This window comes from Neovison vison, chromosome 7 (assembly GCF_020171115.1).
Source record: "Neovison vison isolate M4711 chromosome 7, ASM_NN_V1, whole genome shotgun sequence".
NCBI lineage: Eukaryota > Metazoa > Chordata > Mammalia > Carnivora > Mustelidae > Neogale > Neogale vison.
The window spans coordinates 165,488,094-165,509,694 of NC_058097.1; the positions used below are offsets into that span (position 1 = coordinate 165,488,094).

The window sequence follows — 21,601 nt, forward strand, 5'->3', positions numbered from 1 at the left end:
GTGTCATTTCTCATTTCTGGCACATTTGCCATCTGGCCCGGCAGGGACCAGCCTGAGGAAGTGAGCAGGGAAGCAAGGTCCTGGCTAGAGGAGCCCTCCTCTATCTAACCACACACCTTCCACGGGTCAGGGGGCCACCCCCTCGGGCTCCACACCACCCCTCTCCATGGCCCCTCCAGCTCTGACAGTGGGACCCAGTCACCAGCACAACCAGCCAACCTGTCTCCTCAGGATTGCACAACCGGGAATTGACCTGTGGATGAAGAAAACCACCGGTGTCCCGTAAGTTCTCCTTTGCAGGTCTCTAGGGGCCATGACCTGGGGAGACTTTTCCGGGCACCAGGTCTGGTTTTTCTTCTCTTCCCATGTGCCCAGCAGGGAGAGCTCAGTATAAATACCAGCCACCTCTCCCCAGCAGGAAGGGACCAGCAGCTCTGCTCCACCAGAACTCAGGTGAGGGGCTACTCCAAGGAGGGACTGCATGGAAGAACAGACTCTCTTTTCTCTTTCCCAACAGGATATAGATCCCTTGAAAAATAATAATTCTGCTTTGTGTTTGTCCCGTATGAGGTCTGTGCTTACTGAGTGGCACACGGTAGACTCTGTGGATGATAAGGTTTTTTTGGTTGATGACAGGCTGCTCTAGGCTGGAACAAGTGGGTCCCAGCTGCTCTGTTGACCCATCAGGGCCACCCTGGGGACCTCTTAGCCAGCCCTGGGGTCAGGCTGAAGGGTTCAGCCCTGGGGACTAGGGTTCTGAGTGAGGACCTACTGCAGTGTTTCCTGCGTGGACCCGGAGAGTCTACTGAGAACAAAAGGAATGGGCACCAGGCTCCGTGTGACCTGCAAATCCCCGAGGTGTGTGTGGGTCCTGTCCTTGCCCCCCTGACCCTCTCCTTCCTTCATTTCAGCACCATGAAGCTTTTCACGGGCCTCATCTTCTGCTCCTTGGTCCTGGGGGTCAGCAGTCAATGGTATTCATTCATTGGTGAGGCTGCTCAAGGTAAGGTCACTGGATGGGGGTAGCATCCACGGGCCACTTGGATTTGCCCTGAACACTTGCAAGGGTGTATTGCCCTATGTGGTAGAATGTGCCCCGTGTTTGGGGAGCGCTTCATGAAACAGATCGAAAGGCACAGGGTTTGTGTCCATCCGTTACTAGAGAAGGAGCCATCATCATTCCCAGCTGAAGTGTCAGTTCGACTAGAAGACACAAAATGAGTCTTGAAATGGCACAGAATTTCCTGCAGACAAAAGGCACAGCGTCTGATTAAAGCTGTCGCTCCTTCTTCTCCTTTCCCTCTCTCCCTTCAGTCAACCCTTCCTCCCGTTCTCTTCCTCCTTCTCTCCCTTCCACCCTTCCTGCCATTTCCTGATTGACTAATTTACAGACACCTCCTGCGTGGCTCTCCCTGATGCTTCCTCTTGTCAGTGATGCTGTCCCTGGGAGATCTGTTTCCTCCCCTTTCCTGGGCCTTAACTCTGCTCAAGGTGCTCTCCGACTCTGACTTCAGGACCCCTTGGTGAGGCAGGTGTCTTCCCCACATGAAAGAGAGGGAGTTGAGGCTTAGAGCAGCTGAGTCCCAGGTGGGACCATCCAGGCAGCAGGTGGCAGAGAGGCTAGAACCCAGCTGCAGAGGAGGTCAGAGCTCTAGCCAGGTAGATGTGTCTGAGTGTCACTTCCCAAAGCTGGGGGGCTCTCAATCTCCAATGGTGTTGGACTCACCAGGGGAGCATCTCAGTACCCTGATGCCTGAGATCCACCCCTGAGAGGCTCAGGAAACCGGGGGGCTGGTGGTGGTGGTGGTGGTGTGTTTGACCTGGCCACCAGGACATTCAGAGGCCCCCGGTGATTAGAATGAGCAGCCAAGGATGGCTGAGGGCCAGGGCTCTAGTGCGTGCTTCCTCAAGCTGTCCCTGTCATCTGAACAGTCTATTCAGAGAGTTGTCAGGATGCCATTTATGCCCCAACACTAAGAGGGACTCGGGTCACAGTCATGTGCCTTTGCTCTGCAAGAACTGATTTGCTAGGCCTTGGGGCAAAGGCGCTGTGCTCCTGGGCCTTTCTCAGAATCGGACTTCCCTGTCACCGGGGCCTCACCATCTGTGCTTCATTCTCCACCAGTGCTTCCTGGCCAAGGGCAATCTTGTGCCTGGGGACACATGGCAATGCCTGGTAACATTTCTGGTTGTGAGCCTCAGGGCCTACGTTGCTCACATCTAGCCAGAGAGGTCAGGGAGGCTGTTATGCATCCTACAGTCTCAGAACGGGCTTGAGCAACAGAGAATTATCTGGCCCCAAATCTCAGTGGTGCTGTGGTTGAGAAAGGCTGTTTGATAACACCTCTTTCCTCCTCTTGAGCAGCTCACATAGAGCTCTCGGTGGATGGAGCATGGAGATAGCATAGGGACAGACACTTAGGTGCAGCCTGGCTGTGCCCCGCTGCCAGCACCCTCACTAGGGATGCCTGGAGAAGCAGACTAGGAGGAAGCCTGTTCTCAGCCTCGGATGCCCAGGGTTGCTGGGAGCACAGGCAGAAATCTCGAGTCGGTGGGAGATTGGCCGTTCCTCGATTCTTCCCTATGGTTTGCCACAGGCTCTCTGTCCACCTGATAACCCTGTTGCCTTGTCCTTCTCTTGCAGGGGCTTGGGACATGTACAGAGCCTACTCTGACATGAGAGAAGCCAATTACAAAAATTCGGACAAATACTTCCATGCCCGTGGGAACTATGATGCTGCACAAAGGGGCCCTGGGGGCGCCTGGGCTGCTAAAGTCATCAGGTAACAAGGGCCCCGGGGATGCAGGGATGGCCCGGCTGAGCATGGCGGCCTTAGAGAGCCAGGAGGGGCCAACGCTAGAGAAGCTTCCTGTAGAGACGGCGGCTCCTGGTCCTCTTGCCCACCCTCCCCTCTGTGCCCAGTGTGGGGTCTGAGTGGCTGGCAAAGCCAGAGCAAGGCCAGTGGGAATGGGGGCCTCCCAGCCTCCTGCTGTGGGCACGGGGACCAGCCTGGGCTGACCTGGGCTGTGCGTGGAGCAGGGTCCGTGTTTCAGCCCCTCTGGCCTGGGCTCCTCTCAGCCATCCCTCGGAAAGAGAAGGGATTGGTGGGGGCAGGGGCCTGTTGCTCAGCAGCCCCTAATGAATCTCTACCTGCCTTCCTCCATTCCAGTGACGCCAGAGAGCGTTCTCAGAGAGTCACAGACCTTTTCAAGTATGGAGACAGCGGCCACGGAGTGGAGGACTCGAAGGCTGACCAGGCTGCCAACGAATGGGGCCGGAGTGGCAAAGACCCCAACCACTTCCGACCCTCTGGCTTGCCTGACAAGTACTGAGCTTCCCCTTGGCTCTGTCCTGGGGGGGATGGGCTGTGAGGACCCTGGGGACAGGGACACCCAGTCATTGAGTTCTCTGTCCCCAGAGGCTAGTGGAGGGCACCTAATAGGTGTCTAATAAATGCTTACTGAGACTGACTGTTGAAAAGTGTGTGTTACTCTTGGGTATAAGGACTGCTTGTTTGCTCCCCAGGAGTGAAGGATGGACATCTCCACCCTGAGCGGGCAGAGCCTAGGCCCCTGTGTTTGATATGCTGGGGAGGAAATCTCAGCGTCACACAGGACAGATGCCCTGCACCTACCCCTCCCCAATCAGACCTACTCCCCTGTCCAGGCCCCTCTGGTTGCACTTGTGCTGTTTCAGGTTCTTCCGTGGCCAGGTCCCTCACTGCTGTCCATGGTGTCCTGTCACTTTCTCTGTCCTCAGGGTCTAGTTCTCTTGGTCTTGCTCCCCAGTGTTCTCTGTCCCTGGGGGTAGAGGACTTAGCAATGGAAGGATGGGACGGTGGCATCCTGATCTGGCCACTGTCACCTTGATCTTCTGTTGGTTTCAAATCCATTGAAAACCAGTTTCTGTCCCTGACTTCTAAGAAACATGTCCAGAGCCATTTTTCTCTGCTTTATTTCACTGCCTTACTTCAGGCCTCTGTGGAGAGGTGATGCCACCTCCCTGGTGATTCTTTCCTCACCACTTCTGCCTTAACCAGTTAAAACTGGGGAAGTGATAGTGAGGAGGGAGCACGGTGTGGAGAAGCCCCCTGTACCAGCTTGGGTCCAGGCAGGAGACAGACACCAGGTAGCTGTCTGAGATGGGAAATAACAGAAGGAGTGATTAACTGAGACATGAGTAAACACTAAGGGATACAGGATACATAAAGCTGAGCTATGGATCTTGTTGGAAACTCTGTAGCCCACGGGATGGCCCATGAAGATTGTTGGGCATCACGGGCCACCACCCACAAACAAGGGCCCCCCCCACTGAGGAGCCAGGAGGACACTTGGCAGGAAACTCTGAAGGCGGGCACTTGAGCTGGGAATGTAGCTGGGCTGCTGCAAGCTCCCCGGGGGAGCCCATGGTGGGTCAAGGGATAGGCTGTCCAGGTGCCTGAGGCAGGAGTGCCAGGGGTGGGGTTCTGGACTGAACTGTGTCCCCGCCTCTCATTCATATGCTGAGGCCCCACCTCCTCGCGTGGCTGTCTACTGGATTAGGGAAGTAACTGAGGTTAAGACAAGTCCTAAGTGAGGAACCTGGTCTGATAGGATCAGCGTCTATAAATACCCAGTACTGAGATCTTGCTCCTTCCTCTCTGCCCCTGTGAGGACACAGCTAGAAGGTGTACATCTGCAAGCCAAGAAGACAGCTCCCACCAACTATCAAATTAGTTTGACCTTGATCTTGGACTTCCCAGCTCCCAGAAAGAGGTGAAATAACGTTTCTGTGGTTTAAGTCACTCAGAATGTGGTATACAGTTAGGCTCCCACTTAACACAGGGCGCTGCAGAACACCCTGGAAATCCAATGGAGAATCACAGATACTGTCAGGAAACCTCAGTGGGACACCTAAGAAACTCCCTCTGGTGAGTGGCCGTCAGGACCCTGCTTTGAGAAGAGCACCACTGAAGCTTGGAGACCAAGCTCCAAGGACCTGAAGGGCAGAGGTCTTTCTTCCTGCTTATCCCTCCAGCGCCCTCTACTGACAGAGTTTAGCACCTCGCTCCGGGGCACAAGGGAAATGTGGGCAGGGTGGGGCGCCGGCATCGGAGGGACAAAGAAAGGTGGATATGGAGCTCAAGTAGATAAATTGATGACTTCCCGTGCCTCCTCTCTGAAAGAGAAATTGATGAGAACTCCTAAGGGAAAAAGATTAATGATACAATTCTATAGCGCAAAGACAAACTGCATTTGCATGTGGAGGACATGCCTATAAAGTAGTTAGCCACAGGAGCCCTTAGATGGACAGCACGGACAGCAGGGCAGGTGCGGGCTTTGACTGCCTGAGACTTGGTCTGAGAGGGGCGAGGCTCTGCCAAAGAAGGCCGGGGCGGCAGAAACAGGTGCAGGGTGCCCTGTGGCCGTCACTGCTGAGAGCAGGCTCCAGGCACTGGGAGAGATGACAGCCCAGTGTGGTACCGTCTGAACTGACCTAACGTGAACGTATGGGCCGTCATTAGTACTCTTTGGCCCTGCCTTACTCCCTCCTCACAGCTCTCCCTTTCTTTATGCAGATCTGACTTTCCACCGCGATCATTTCCCTTCCCTCTAAAGAACTTCTCTTATTTTGTGCCAGGCAGGTGTATGCCAACAGAGTCCCTCACCTTGTTTTCTGAGAAAGTCTTTGTTTCTCATTCACATTTTTGTAGGATAACTACACAGGGTCCAGAATTGCTGATGGGGGTTGTTCTCGCCAAGCCCTTTAAATATTTCACTCCACTGTCCTGTTTGCAGACACCGAAGGTAAAGTAGATGGAAGAGCAGCTGCATCAAAGTCAAGGGGGAGCAAGCGGGAGTGGGATGGAGCCAATGGGGGGGGGTAGGGTGAAACCCCCAGGGAGCAGAAGCATCTACTCTGAAGGAAGAAACTTCAGGAGAGGAGGGACGGCACCTGAGATGCAGGACAGGGACCAGCAGGAATCCAGTTGTACTGACTGTTGTGCCCCAAACTCCGGGACGGCCCACCCTCCGCTGCATTATCCCTTTACCGGTGTGTCTTTAGGCCAGGTAGGCAGGAAACCCACCGGCAAAAAGCTTGTCTCTTACTGTATGTGTCAGCCTCTATCCTCCGTACCTGTCACGCGGCAGGGCACAGCTAATACTTGTTAACTAAATATTTGTTGAAATGGGTAAATGAAGTAGAAGTATTGTTTGAAAGCTGACAGACCCAGGAGGCGTCTTGGGATTGCACAGAGTACAGATGTGTGGTGCAAGGTTTCATCTGGAGAACTTGCTAATGAGGTACTTTGGGCGACTGTTGAAATCTACACCAAAATCTGCAGTAAGATACTGGGAAAATGGACAAAATTTCACCTTGTCATAGAATATACATTTAATTTTCTCTAGGAGTGCCTTTTATTCTCTGTACCCGGCCCTCCTGGCCCAGCCACTGCCTTCCCTCTATCCTCAGTGGTCTCTCCAGCAGACCCCAGAGTGCCCGAGGGCCCCTTCTCCTCCTGCCCTGGTCTCTTCTGCTAGGCCCAGAGGAAGAATGGGCCAAGGAGGTGGTGATCTCACGGGGCTGCCCTTTACCTCATCATCGGCCCTGGGCCTCACGAAATCTGGCTGCTTCTTGGATGCTCTCCCAGGATGTGGGGTACGTGGAGCCTCTTGGTCCTCAGGTGTGGGACAGGGAAGAACTTCACCGTACAGTCTGCTCTTCAAACCTGGGTGCAAAGGGAGCCCTTTCCCAAATCTCTGATTTTCCAGGTTCGTTTTTTGAAATCTCTAAATAGGGCTCTAACTAGGGGAAAGACAACTCGGGTCTTTTCTGAGAAGATCGTGTGTGGTGTGCACACTTAATGATTTATGGAGTGCCGTCAAGCCATGCTGTTTAAAACATGTTCACAAAGCCTCCAGTCAATGACCCACTTGTGCCTTTGCTGAAAGAGCCTGGGAAAGTGCCAAGAGCTCCGGCTGGCCAGAGGGCTGTGTTCCCGGAATGATCTGACCTGGGAGGGAGCCGCCCTGCTCAGGGAAATTCCCTTAATCCCCTGAGGGCACCCATTTAGCAAGGTCTGAGTAATCTAACAACCGGCCTTTCAAAACCTCCTCCTATTTGCCCCGGGAAAGGTGCTTCCAAAACTCATCAATCCATCCATTCTCTGTTCACGGCCTACTGAAGGAGCTCCCAGAATGTGGCAGGAACTGAGCGGGGCCCCCGGAACAGAGCAGGACATGGCACAGAAGAGATTGGTGTTCCTATCCAGGTAGCACTTTCCCGAGAGAGCCCTCATTAAGCTGTGCATATTTTTTATAACTGAATTAAATGATAGTGTATGTGCTATCCTGCCACCAAGTTCAGGTGGCAGGTGCATGGCAGATGGGGAAGAATCCAGGTGCCCCCTCCCAGCAGACCACACTTGAATTTCAGCTTTGTCACTGCCTTTAGGGTGGAGAAGAGTAGAAACAAGGACAAATGCTCATGAGAAGTTGTTCAGCGAAAAAGTAGAATATCAAATGACAATTATTATATCCCTGTATTTGCTCATGGATTCATATATATACATACATTTAGACAAGAGACCAGAAGCCAGACAGGAAGGTTCTAGGAGTTTCTTCCCGCCCTTCCCCCAATCCAAACTGATGAAATTAGGGGCGCCTGGGTGGCTCAGTGGGTTAAGCCGCTGCCTTCGGCTCAGGTCATGATCCCAGAGTCCTGGGATCGAGTCCCGCATTGGGCTCTCTGCTCAGCGAGGAGCCTGCTTCCTCCTCTCTCTCTGCCTGCCTCTCTGCCTGCTTGTGATCTCTCTCTCTCAAATAAATAAATAAAATCTTTAAAAAAAAAAAAAGAAATTAGCGCTGCTTATTCTTTTTCTCCTTATACTTATTTTATATTTGGCACATTTTCTTCAGTAAGCATGCCCATTCAACTAAGGCTCGTTATCTTGAGTATATTCTAGGCATTCTCTTAGGTGCTGGTTGTAAAAAATGAGAAAACCAACAACCCAGTTCCTGCCCTGACTGGGATTCTAGTGTTGAGATGAGGAGAAGCTGCGAATGTCATATAATGTACATGTATGTGCCTTTCTCTCTCATCACACTCCCCAATAACATAATGTGCAAAGGCACCCATACATATCAATAGTGATTAATAAAGATTAGAATGAGATACACATTGGTAAATGTGTCAGGGTCCCCCATGAAAGTCTAGAATGGATGATAAGAGGAAAAGGATGTTGCTGATGTCCATATTTCACATTCCATCTGTTAACAATCCTATTCTAATCTTTTCTCTCCCATATGATTCGGTTTTCTCCTAGGCTTGCGAACCAGTATTATTTCAGAACTTGGCCTTGAAAAGGACAGGCCCTACTAACCTCCTGTGAGGGAAAATTGCTCACTGCAAGAAAGAAGAGTTGTCCTCTTCTCCTGCCGGTGCAAGAATAGGATAGGATAGCCTATAATAGTATAGTATAGCCACCTGGGTGGCTCAGTGGGTTAAAGCCTCTGCCTTCAGCTCAGGTCAGGATCTCAGAGTCCTGGGACTGAGCCCTGCATTGGGCTCTCTGCTCAGCGGGGAGCCTTCCCCTCCCCCTACCTGCCTCTCTGCCTAATAAATAAATAAATAAATAAAATCTTTATAAAAAAGGAATAAAATAGGATAAAGTTATTATCCTGTTGTTATATAAATATGTACACATGTTATATGTCTCTGTATATAGCATATGTTCCCTGTAGATATAGATGTATACATATAACAATATATACATATAACATATACATGCTATGTTGTATATAACATACACATATATGTGCACGTAATATATACAAACAATATATGCAAACATATACAAACAATATATACAACACATACAAGCACTCCTTTGTCAAAAGTAACTTTTGTGCATACAGTGCAGGATAATAACAGGATACATCTCCTGAGCTCCATCCCAGGATCCCGGGATTAGGACCTGAGTTGAAGGCAGACAATTAACCGACTGAGTCACCCAGGTGCCCCTGGTTTCTTATTTTTAATCATTTTTTTCTATTTGGTTATTTCCAGTATAGAGAAATGTGGTTGATTTTTGGTTCAAGTGTTGGGTTTCATTATTCGATTCTCTTATTAATTCTAGCAGTTTGTTGATTTGTGGGTTTGTGGGGTTGATGGTTATACTATCTGCAAGGAATGACAATTTTATGTCTACCTTTCAATCCCTGTTTTCTCTTCTTTCTTTTTCTATTCCAAGATATTTTCCACAGCTTCCAGAACTATGATAGAAAACAGTGGTGATAGGTGGCAATCTTTGCTCATTCTACATCCTCAGAGAAATGAATGACAAGTTTTCCATTAAGCAATATGTTTTACTATAACTTCATTGAATACATTTAAGAAAGTTACCTTCGATGTTTAGTGTCCTAAAGGATTTTTTGGAACCATGACTATGTCTTCAATTCCTCAAATTATTTTTTTTATCTATTGAGATGATATTATTTATCTTCTTTAGGCTATCAATTGACATAATATTACTACCTTTTTTTACAATGATTAATATCATAGGTTTTTTTTTAAAGATTTTATTTGTTTATTTGACAGACCGAGATCACAAGTAGACAGAGAGGCGGGCAGAGAGAAAGAGAGAGGGAAGCAGGCTCCCCGCTGAGCAGAGAGCCCGATGTGGGACTCGATCCCAGGACCCTGAGATCATGACCTGAGCCGAAGGCAGCGGCTTAACCCACTGAGCCACCCAGGCGCCCAAAACCAGCAATATTTTAAATTGTACCTGAATTGTAGCTTCAAAGGATGCCCACAAATGTTCTCACCTGGATACTAAAGAAGTAGTTCAGATTGAAAAGAGAAGTGTGAAGAATAAAAGTAAGAGGAACGCAGGCAGGTGGAAGCCCAGGTGAAGTTTTGTTTCACTAAATGGGGGGGCCTTTACATGCCAATGATGACACAGTCAATATTCCGTCTTTTTCCAAACCACGTTGGTCCTCTTTGTTCCCCGTGGTATGGTTTGAGCTCCTCAAGGCTCTCTTTCTCCCAGGGCTATGCAGTAGAATTGCAGGGCTTAGGCTGCGGACAACTGCGGGGCCTCCCACCTGCGGGGTGCAGAGTCCTGCCCAGGTAAGGAGAGAATGTCCCTCCTCTCTTGCACAGCTTCCAGCTTGTTTTCTGCACCAAAACACTGTCCTGCCCACAGTTCTTTCTGACAAAGGGATCTTCAGAGACACCCAGACTTGAAAGAATATTGCTATGTCCTGAAAAATTAAACCAGGATCTTTATTTTTTTTATGATTTTATTTATTTGTTTCCCAAAGAGAGAGCGCAAGTAGGCAGAGCTGTAGGTAGAGGAAGAGGGAGAAGCTGGATCTCCATACAGGTCCCTCGGACCCCAGGACCATGACCTGAGCCTGAAAGATCCTGGAGTCGCACCCAAGAATCAAACAGCACACCTCCACTGGATGCAAATTGCAAGAGGTTTATTGGTTACGCAGGTGCCTGCGGACGCATCAGCCTTTGGGGGCTGAGCGTGCCGGGCTAAGTTGGGGAGCAGATTATATAGGGCAAGGTTGGGGTGGTGGGAAGTGAGTTTACAGAAGCAGATGCTTCGTTAGAGGAATCTGATTGGTTAACCTAAATCAAGCATTGTTCGGCACTGTAACGGTTTGTTCTGGTGGGAAGCGGTGGCAGGAAGCGATCCTACAGAAGCAGATATGCATGGTTACAGGAGTCTAATTGATTAATTTGATTCAGGCATGATTGGGCATTGGGGTCAGGGCGTTCTGGCGGTTCCTTGAGACAGCACTCTGGAAAGTCCCGGTACATTTCGTTTCTCATTTGTCTTTCCTTTGACAGACCGGGTGACCACAGACAATGTGTTGCCACCAGGCTATGGAGACAATAGGTTGCTAAAACAAACCTTACCAAGGAGGAAGGGGGTCTTTCAAGCCGAAGGCAGATAGATATTCAAGTGACTGAGCCACCCAGGCGCCTCTAAACCAGGATCTTTAAAAATAGAACTCTGCTTGGTAATCTTACTTATTAAAGTCCCCATGATGTGTGGCCTCCATAATAACATACTAATTAATCTTTCTGTCTCCTGCAATGTAAAGTATTATGAGTTGCCTTGGCTAAGCAGGAGAATTCAGTGTATTAAAATGGTTTGCTCAAGTGCTCAGAACGGACCCAGGCCACTTTCAGCCTTAATGACCCCATCTCGACAACAGCCCTATGAGGCAGGGTTTTAGGGTCCCAGACCCAGTTCTAGTGTCTGAGGGGTTCCCCTCACACATCACCAAGCAGGGTGTGTGAGACTTTCACTCAGTTCTGACACCCTCTACTTGAGGTACCACAGATCCCTCCTGTTAAGGATTCAAACTCTTCATCCCCCGCCAGTCAGATGTCCATCCTAAACCCCGCTCTTCTGTGTGCTTCTGACCGATCCCAGACAGTGTCGATCCCACCTCCTCCTTGGGTTCAATTAATGTGCTAGAACCACTCGCAGAACTCGGGGAAACACTTACTTATATTCACCCATTCAATAGAGGTTATAAAAGAGGATACAAATCAGAGCCAGAACAAGAGACACAGAGGGCAAGGCGAAAGATCACAGGCCGCAGGTCCTGTTTCTCCACTCTGCCGAGTCTCCACATGCTTACCGGCCTGGAAGCTCTCTGAGCCCAGTTCTTTTGGGTTTTATGGAGGCTTCATTGCATAAGGGATTACTTAAGTCGCTGGCCATGGATGATTGATTAAACCCTCCAATCCCTGACTTCTCCGTGGTGGTCAGGAGGAGGGAATGAAAGGTCCCCCTAATCACATGGCTGCGTCTTCTGGCAGTCAACCCCCATCCTTACGTGAGGTCCCAGAGTCACCTATGAATGTAACTAAAGACACATTTGTCACTGTCAACACTTAGGGAATTCCCAGGGTTTGGGAGGCAGCCCCTGTGAAAGACCAAATATATATGAGACACATTGTCGTCTTCTGAATGACCACATTTTTTTTTTTTAAAGATTTTATTTATTTGACAGACAGAGATCACAGGTAGGCAGAGAGGCAGGCAAAGAGAGAGAGAAGCAGGCTCCCCCCTGAGCAGAGAGCCCAATGTGGGGCTCGATCCCAGGACCCTGAGATCATGACTTGAGGCAAAGGCAGAGGCTTAATCGACTGAGCCACCCAGGTGCCCCCAAATTTTTTATTTCTTATATGTGCGAATCTCGCAGGCAGGTATCATTATTCTTCTCATTTGAAATTCAGGAGACTGCTCAACCTTCCTTCTGCTGTCCCTCCAAGTCTGGGCCCCAGGTCTCCTACCCTCGCTTGGTCACATTATCCTGTGGAGTATCTTATCTAGCTTTGGCTTCTGGCTCTCACAGGCTTGCTGTTCTTCTCATCCACTGAAATTCACTGTAACTGAGAAAAGGAAGGTCTCTGTGGCCTCTCCACAGCCTGGTCCACGGGGATCCTAGAGGAGGGGGACTGTAAGGGCCTATTCAGCCAGAGCAGCCCCATCCCGGTTGAACTGCAATTTTGCAAAAAGCTTAAATTGACACACACACACACACACACACACACACCGGGGAACTTATTTAAAAGCAAGTACAGGAAACCAGTCCCAGGTAACAAAGTCCAAGTCCAAGGGTGGGTCAGGCCAGGTGGAGGTATTCAATCAGTGGGGGTACATACTGTCTCCTAGCTACCAAGGAGTATGGGCCCCGGCCCTTTGGGAGCCTTTTGGCGCCAATCCTAACCAAGGTGTGATAGGCTGGTTCAAATGTCTACTAGGGTAAATTGTAATTCAATTGGTCACCTAGCATCACTGTGGAGTTTCCTGTGTGTGTTACAATCTCATTGACCACCTGTGTGTGGCCAGGCCCAACCACATGGCCTTTGCCCCATAAAAGTTAGTCTGGGGACGCCAGGGTGACTCAGTTGGTTGGACGACTGCCTTCGGCTCAGGTCATGATCCCGGAGTCCTGGGATCGAGTCCCGCATCGGGCTCCCAGCTCCATGGGGAGTCTGCTTCCTCTCTGACCTTCTCCTCACTCATGCTCTCTCTCACTGTCTCTCTCTCAAATAAATAAATAAAATAAAATTAAAAAAAAAAGTTAGTCTGGAAAGCAGGGAGGGGTCGTCCTCTCTGGAGGGGGTCCCCGACTGGTCTGTTTGACGGTCAGTATGATTCCTGATGCTTGGCGCGAAATAAAGCTTTGCTTGACCTTCGCTTTGTATCAGTCTTGCTCCTTTAATCACGGACCCATTATTGGGGGACCCAATTTGTGGGGGACCCAACAGAGACCATCTCATGTCCTCTGTAAACCAGGTCACTTCTGGGCACGAAAGGGCTTGTCACTACTAATGAAGCTGGCACAATGGCCCTCACGGACACAGTCTCTGCACACGGGACACAACGACTCATGCAAGATTCAGGAGGCCTCAGTGGCCTGGAGATCTGATACCACCCTCCCAGCGTCTTTCCTCTTGTGTCCACAGGAGACACAAAGGGGATGGCTGCCTGTCCCCACTGTCTGTTCTAAGCTTGGCCCTGCAGGGAGTTGCACGTCCCTTCCAGGAACACAGAATACATGACGGAACAAAGGAAGAGACAAGCCTTGCTGGCCCAAGTCCCCGTGAGGAGCACCTCTTGGTTCTGGAAAGTGTACTTGCTGTGTCTGCAATGTTTCTGTCAAAGAAGGGAATGGCTTGAATGATGTCTGAAAGTGGGGAGGGCTTTCCAGCAAGGAGCGGCCCCAAGGGAGTAAAAGAATGCCACAGGATAGGATCACTGGCCCCGGATTTCTGCCCTGGGGAGCCTGGGAGGAGGGGTGTAGGCACCACACCGCCTCCTCTGGGGAGCAGCTCCCAAGATCCCTGTCACCACTGGCTCTGGAGGGCTGACATCTGCCCCTCTCCCCACATATCTACTCCTGGGACTAAGGGAGCCAAAGCAGGTCAGGGGCCCGGATTGGGAAGACCTCAGTGACCCCACATTTCCCAGGGCATGGTTTGGGTGGGGAATATCCAGATTTTGCTTACCATTTCCTTGGATAAGAACCACAGGGATAGAGGGATCCTTTGACAGCTATCTGCCCTACACCTCTCTTCTCACTGTACCTACAGGAATTCAAATAAGACCCAGACCCAGAAACAGGCATCACTCCTCATGCTGGCAGGCTCCAACCCAAGACCCTGATTCCCTCCCAGTAGTGGAATCCTTGCCTGATCAGCTTCATCCTGGGTCAGCATCCCCTTTGCAATGTCCTACCCATAACTCCTCTAGTCTTGTAACAAATCAGAATTCCTCCTTCTGCTTCCTCTCTGGGTTCCTAATGGAGCCGGAGTCCCACCTCCTTCCTGGCTATTGCTTCGTATCTTCCAACCTCCAGGCTGTCCAGGCTCCAACTTTTGCTTTCATGAGCCCTGGAGGCACTTGTGTTGTACCTGCAATGTCTGTTCTTATTCCTCGTGTCCCAGACGCACCCCAGGCAACACCCCTGAGCCAGCACTCTCTGGGCTGGGCCTCCCTGGCCCTACTGCCTTGGGCTTCCAGCCCCGGACCCCACTGTGACAAGAACCAGGTCTTTCCTCTCCACCCCCCATCGTCACTGTCACATCACACACGCACCATACTCTCCTCTCCAGGAAAATCCCATGACCTCTACAACTTCCCTTTCACAAACAGGGGCAGGGAGGGGGTAGATGAGGGGACCAGGGCCCCCATCCCTCTGATAAGGCCTGCTTGCAATTGCTTCCCACCATCATTTTCCTAAACTCCTACAGGAAAACCCAGTCCTGTTCGCAACCTCCCAGCTTTCTTGCTCTGCATCCAACTTTCTCTGCATCCTTCCTGAATCTTCTATTCTCATAATTTAGCAGCCAGTTGGCTATTTCCTGATCACTTCTAGGATATGTCATTTCTGCGTGACAAGTTCAATGTTACTGACCCACGGTGTCCCCCATTAGAGCCTGCCATTAGGAGCTCGCACAGCCACTGGTCATGAACACACTCGAGTCGGAAGGACTCCCTTTTCCAGTGTCCAGGCCACCACGCTGGTGATGGAAGCTTTATGTTCCCGGTCCTTCCTGTCCTACCCCTGCTCCCCGGGGTCCCAGCTTCTCCTTATCTCTCCCTTCAATGGAGCCTGTTTGCTCTTCCATTCGCCTTCTATGCTCATTCTTTTTTTTATTTTTTATTTTTTTTTTTAAACATTTTTTTTAAAAGATTTTTTATTTATTTATTTGAGAGAGAGAGACAGTGAGAGAGAGCACGAGCGAGGAGAAGGTCAGAGAGCAAAGCAGACTCCCCATGGAGCTGGGAGCCCGATGTGGGACTCGATCCTGGGACTCCAGGATCACGCCCTGAGCCGAAGGCAGTCGTCCAACCAACTGCGCCACCCAGGCGTCCCCTATGCTCATTCTTTAGACAATCAAATCTCTTGTCTAATATTGATTACTCTTCACACCCGCTGTCAATACCTCATTGTGTTGGGAAGGAAATCTTTCCTCACCAGGAAGGAGACTGAAAACAGGCAGAAAACCCCAAGATTGCTGCACTCTGGAAGCTGCCAGGTGGCACAACCTGGGAAATTAGATGGGAATGTTGGGTCCCCCCCCAAATGGGCACCCCAATAATGGGTCCGTGGGGGCCCCCCCCTTACAGAGAGGACGACCCCTCCCTGCTTTCCAGACTAACTTTTATAGAGCAAAGGCCATGTGGTTGGGCCTGGCCACGCACAGGTGGCCAATGAGATTGTAACACACAGAGAAAGCTGCACAGTCCTGCTAGGTGACCAACTGAATTACAATTTACCCCAGTAGACATTTGAACCAGCCTATCACCTAGTTCAGAATTGGCGCCCAAAAGGTGCCCAAAGAGCGGGGCCCATACTCCTTGGTATGGCCCCCACTGATTGAATACCTCTGCCTGGCCTGACCCACCCTTGTACTTGGACTTTGTTATCTGGGACTGGTTTCCAGGACTTGTTTTTAAGTAAGTTCCCCTGGGCGAGGGGTGGGGGGGCAAAGTCAATTTAAGTTTAAAGCAAAATGGCAGTTCAACTGGGGGGGGCTGTTCTGGCTGAATAGACCCTTAGAGGAACAAGGAAGGAGCCTGTTGTGCTGGCTGCTGGGTTCTGGCCAAGGAAAATTTCCCAAATCTCAGGGTTTGGCTTCAAACCTGTCTTCTTGTTCCCCCAGCACAGCTCAGCATATAAAGTGCGGGCGTTTCTCACAGGAAGCTCAGCTTCACCGGGAGATCTGCAGGAAGCAACAGCCCAAGGTAAGGTGCTAGAATTTTCCAAAACTTGTTCTTTCTGCAGATTCCCTTTCCCCACAGCATTCCTGGGATGTGTCCCAGCTCTCTGCTTCCTCCCTGCGTCTCATAGCCTGACAATTAGGAGTCAGCAGATGTGAATGCTTTCTGGGACTGGGATTTAGTCGTGTACTTCCTCGGTGGGAGCTCTGGGATGGGTAGAGCAGGCGTTCCACCAATATTTGTGCATTGTTTCACTCATCTCATTCTACAGACTGGTATATGGTCACGCAATGCCCAGACGTTTCTTTGGAAGCTTTTTATACATTGGGTGTCTGGGCTCATAGGTGAGGATTGAAATGCAAAGTGGTTTTTTTTTTTTTTTTTTGTAGATTTGGTGTTTTTTTATTGTTTATTTGACAGACAGAGATCACAGGTAGGCAGAAAGGCAGGCAGACAGAGAAGGGGAAGCAGGCTCCCTGCTAAGCAGAAAGCCCGATACTGGGACTCCATCCCAGTGATGAGGGAGCAGGAGGCTGGCTGAGGACAAAGCAAAAGCTGGCACCTTGCACCCCCCCCTCCACCCACTCCCCTCGGTAATATGTGTGACATTCCTCAGGCACCCCTGACTGCCCTAAAAGAAAAACAAATAGTTAACTTGCAGAGATCACAATCCTGCAAGACAGGAGTCTCCCTTGGTTTACCAATGTCCTAGAGATTTACAACAAAGAAGCTAGCTTAACAATAGCACAATTTCCAGAGGCAAATAACTCAGTTCCTCAAGCCCTAAATAAAGTTAAATTTCTTCTAAACCCAAGTCTTACTAACAAGGACACTTGATAGAAGAAATGTGAAACTTTATCTCTAGATCTCCAAGATAGTTTCCAGAATCATTCCCAAGCATATGGCCCATTGATACACATCTAAAGGGTCTCACAAGAAGATTTTTATTACTAGTAATAAATAACCTTTCTGCCAACAATAGCTAGCCCCTCAAGGTCCTGGAGACCTAGCTTCCAAAATTCCTTAGAGACTAACATCTCCCCCTTTGTTCTCACCTACCCAACTCCTATGTATATAATCAGCCACTCCTCAGGATAATGCGCAGCAGCTCTTCCTGCCCACGGGTCCTGTCCCCGTACTTTAATAAACCACCATTTTGCACCAAAGATGTCTCAAGAATTCTTTCTTGGTCATCGGCTCTGGACCTCAGCCCACCGAACCTCACCTAGGTTCTAGAACTTCATCCCAGGACCCTGAGATCATGACCTGAGCCGAAGGCAGAGGCTTTAACCCACTGAGCCACCCAGGCGCTCCGCAGAGTGGTTTCTATCAGAGTGGGTTAAGCGTCTGCCTTCAGCTCAGGTCATGATCCCAGGGTCCTGGAATCGAGTCCCGTATCGGCCTCTCTACTCGGCAGGAAGCCTGCTTCCTCCTCTCTCTCTCTACCTGCCTCTCTCCTACTTGTAATCTCTGTCAACTAAATAAATAAATTCTTTAAAAAAAAAAAAAAAAGCACAGCGCAGTCTCTCATGCTGGGATTCCAATGAGGCAAGTGGAAATGGACAAGTGGACCCTTTGGAATTCTCTATGTATCTATGTATCGCCTGCCTAATATATGTATACATACTGTCTACCTCTTTCTACACATATGTACATATATATATGTATATACACAGATGTATGTGTACACATATGCATGTGTGTCTGTGTGTGTGGATATATAGATAGAGATAATCCTGACTGTGGCTCAGTTTTGGAATACAATAGGTCAACATCACCCCTCCCCCCAAATCAGACCAAACAAAAACTAAACACCTGTCATCTTTGTTTGTCTTTGAGTCTGCAGCAGGATGAAGCTTTTCCTGGGCATCCTCTTGTGCTCCCTGGTCCTGGGCGTCAGCAGCCAAAGATGGTTAAGCTTCCTCAAGGAAGCTGGCCAAGGTAAGGTCAAAAGCATGGGAGCAGGGGGAGGCTGCCCCTGGATTCCCTCCAGGATTGCCCAGAGAAGAGGCCATGTCTACACAGGCCAAAGGCCACAAATGGGAAATAAGAAGCATGGTTTTCAAGATAGCAGTTTCCCAGGCTTTTTTTTTTTTTTAATTGAACTATATCTGACATACAACATTGTATATGTTTAAGGTGTATGTCATGTTAATTTGATGCATTTATATATTCAATCTGATTGCCACTGTAGCTATAATTAGCACCTCTATCATGTTACATAATTATCCTTTCTTTTTAGGAGTTGAAGTAATTAACTAGACTATGGCATATTTCATAATTATAATACAATATTGTTTGGTGTTCATTATACTGTGCATTAGGTCTCTAGGGCTTACTTACTATATATGGCCGTTCTCCTTAAACCACATCTGTCCTATCCCTTCACCCCTGGCTTTTCTAGGCAGCATTGCACTCTTCCAGGGGATCCCCAAGCTGGAGGCCACTGAGTTTAGGGCTTCAACTTGGAGCAGGAGCAGGAAGAGAGCTGGGGTCCAGGGTGCCCGCTCCCTCCTTACAATTGGGACGCGAGCGCCACCTAGCGGGAATTCAGGGACCGCTTGTGGCTGGGTCTCAGGCTGCCAGGAAAGGGGGGCCTCACTCCATTCAGGAGTCACTGAGCTGGGCCTGTGCTAGGCACTGTTCTAAGAGTTTTGTGTGGATGAATTAATTTGTTTTCATCCTCAGGTTTTAATCTGTAGCCCTGCAGTGTAGGGGCCATCATGCCTTGACAGAGGACCTGAGGCACAAAAAAATGAAGAGTCTGACAAAGTCCTCAAACAGAACTGGATGGCCCCCGTGGTAGAGCTCCCCAGACCTTGCTAGAACAGCGCTGTCCTGCCTCCCAGACCAGAGAGTGCATGGCCCACGGGGGGAGGGGGGGCGGGGTTGGGATCACACAGCCTCTTGTGTATCTGAGCAAATGGCAGACAGGCCCTGGGAGAGGCAGAGGGCCACGCTGCAGAGCTCTGCTCCCCACAGTCAACAGGCACAAGGAATTAGGTGATGGTGGTTCTGAGGGCCTGGGGCCTGGCTGGGCAGGGGAGCAAGAGGAACACAACTTAGCAGTCAGACTCAGTGCCACGATTTGTATATTACACAACATCATTTATCTTTATTTTTGTTTTTTGGTGAGAGTCACTGATTACTGCTTTGAGGGTTTGCTGTTGATCCTTTTAAATTCTCACAGGCACAGCTGTAGCCTGATCAGATTCCTTCAGTCTGTAACTCGCTTGCTCTTCCTCTTCCTCAGTCCCTTTCCTGAGTTTGTCCCAGACTTCCTAAGGCCCAGAGCGGTGATAGCATCCTGGGCACCTACAGCCTTCCAGAAGTTCTATGCGTATTTTCTCAGTTTGTCTGCATAAGCACTCTGTGGAAGTCAATACTCTTCTGTTTACTGGGGAGAACCCTGGACTTTAGAGCTGGTGGGTCAGTTGCCCTTTTTCTGCCTTGATGGTGACCCCATTTCTATAAAGTTCCCTTGGGGGAACTCATCTTTATCAATTACATTTATGATTGAGTTTGGTCAATTCTGGTGCCACCTAAGCCCCGGATATTCTGACGTACACAGGCCTGAGTTGTCTTCACGCTGCCCACAGGGAGGAATTTCTCCCGCCGACTGGGTTGGGAGCCCTCTGGGTCAGCAACCTCCTTCAGACTTGCCTTTGTCCTCATGCCCCAGTCCAAGGGGCCCCTGTCCTTCCCAGGTAGAGAGGTTCCCTTGTACAAGAAGCATCCCTTAAAGACGACCCCACCTCCTGTTCACACACATCACACACACTCAAAAACCAAGTAGCAAAGTACTTAGAACGGACTCACAGAGAATAAAACTTGCACCAAGTGTGATTCTCCTAACATTCACCCAGGGGAGTGAAAAGTAAAGGAATATTTATCTCAGCCAATAAAATGTCTGAGGATTTTGTCAAAGGCTGAAGTCTTAGAATCACTGGGAGAAAAACTTTTTCTCTATTTTGCCAAGAGAGGATCATTTCCATTTTCTTTCCTTTCCAGGGACTAGAGACATGTACAGAGCCTACTCTGACATGAGAGAAGCCAATTACAAAAATTCGGACAAATACTTCCATGCCCGCGGGAACTATGATGCTGCACAAAGGGGCCCTGGGGGCGCCTGGGCTGCTAAAGTCATCAGGTAACAAGGGCCCCGGGGATGCAGGGATGGCTTGGCTGAGCATGGCGGCCTTAGAGAGCCAGGAGGGGCCAACACTAGAGAAGCTTCCTGTAGAGACGGCGGCTCCTGGTCCTCTTGCCCACCCTCCCCTCTGTGCCCAGTGTGGGGTCTGAGTGGCTGGCAGAGCCAGAGCAAGGCCAGTGGGAATGGGGGCCTCCCAGCCTCCTGCTGTGGGCACGGGGACCAGCCTGGGCTGACCTGGGCTGTGCGTGGAGCAGGGTCCGTGTTTCAGCCCCTCTGGCCTGGGCTCCTCTCAGCCATCCCTCGGAAAGAGAAGGGATTGGTGGGGGCGGGGGCCTGTTGCTCAGCAGCCCCTAATGAATCTCCACCTGCCTTCCTCCATTCCAGTGACGCCAGAGAGAGTTCTCAGAGAATCACAGACCTTTTCAAGTATGGAGACAGCGGCCACGGAGTGGAGGACTCGAAGGCTGACCAGGCTGCCAACGAATGGGGCCGGAGTGGCAAAGACCCCAACCACTTCCGACCCTCTGGCCTGCCTAGCAAGTACTGAGCTTTCCCTTGGCTCTGCCCTGGGGAGATGGGCTGTGAGGACCCTGAGGGCAGGAACACCCAGTCATTGAGTTCTCTGTCCCCAGAGGCGGGGGGGAGGGCACCTAATATGTGTCTAATAAATACTTAATGAGACTGACTTGAAAAGTGTGTGTTACTTTTGGGTATAAGGACTGCTTGTTTGCTCCCCAGGAGTGAAGGATGGACATCTCCACCCTGAGCGGGCAGAGCCTGGGCCCTTGTTTGATGTGCTGGGGAGGAAATCTCAGCGTCACAGGGACAGACGCCCTGCACCCACCCCTCCCCAATCAGACCTACTTCCCTGTCCAGGCCCCTCTAGTTGCACTTGTGCTATTTCCAGGTCCTTCCACGCCAGACCCCTCACTGCTGTCCATGGAGTCCTGTCACTTTCTCTGGCCTCAGTGTCTAGTTCCTTTTGTCTTGTGCCTTAGTGCTCTCTGTCCCTGGGGTCAGGGGACTCAGCGTGGGAGGACGGGATGGTGGCATCCTGATCTGGCCACTGTCACTTTGATCCTCTGTTGGTTTCTCAGCGGGGCCTTCAAATCCAGTGAAAACCAGTTTCTGTCCCTGCCTTCTAAGAACCCTGCCTGGAGAAGTTTTTCTCCACCTTATTTCACACAAAAGCTCCCAGGAACAA

The 21,601-nt window shown here is 50.2% G+C and overlaps 2 protein-coding genes across 6 annotated transcripts; both read left to right on the forward strand.

The window, feature by feature from the left end:
- Positions 1-433: 433 nt before the first annotated feature.
- LOC122914285 (serum amyloid A-2 protein) lies at positions 434-3,466 on the forward strand. Of its 3 annotated transcripts, XM_044260918.1 has the most exons (4): positions 434-453; positions 912-1,003; positions 2,645-2,783; positions 3,171-3,466. In XM_044260918.1, exons 2-4 carry the CDS (start codon positions 916-918, stop codon positions 3,331-3,333), a joined length of 390 nt encoding a protein of 129 aa, XP_044116853.1. In that variant the 5' UTR covers positions 434-453; positions 912-915; the 3' UTR covers positions 3,334-3,466. The 3 variants fall into 3 exon arrangements, with proteins under 3 accessions (XP_044116853.1, XP_044116855.1, XP_044116856.1); XM_044260920.1 differs by lacking the exon at positions 434-453 and having other exon boundaries at positions 916-1,003; positions 3,388-3,451; XM_044260921.1 differs by lacking the exon at positions 434-453 and having other exon boundaries at positions 916-1,003; positions 3,282-3,333.
- A 12,497-nt stretch (positions 3,467-15,963) lies between these two features.
- LOC122914284 (serum amyloid A-2 protein-like) lies at positions 15,964-21,082 on the forward strand. Of its 3 annotated transcripts, XM_044260916.1 has the most exons (5): positions 15,964-15,980; positions 16,187-16,268; positions 18,084-18,185; positions 20,256-20,394; positions 20,782-21,082. In XM_044260916.1, the coding sequence occupies exons 3-5, from the start codon at positions 18,095-18,097 to the stop codon at positions 20,942-20,944; spliced, it is 393 nt and encodes a 130-aa protein (XP_044116851.1). In that variant the 5' UTR covers positions 15,964-15,980; positions 16,187-16,268; positions 18,084-18,094; the 3' UTR covers positions 20,945-21,082. The 3 variants fall into 3 exon arrangements, with proteins under 3 accessions (XP_044116851.1, XP_044116850.1, XP_044116852.1); XM_044260915.1 differs by lacking the exon at positions 15,964-15,980 and having other exon boundaries at positions 16,146-16,268; XM_044260917.1 differs by lacking the exon at positions 15,964-15,980 and having other exon boundaries at positions 16,146-16,268; positions 18,091-18,185.
- The last annotated feature ends 519 nt before the right edge of the window (positions 21,083-21,601 follow it).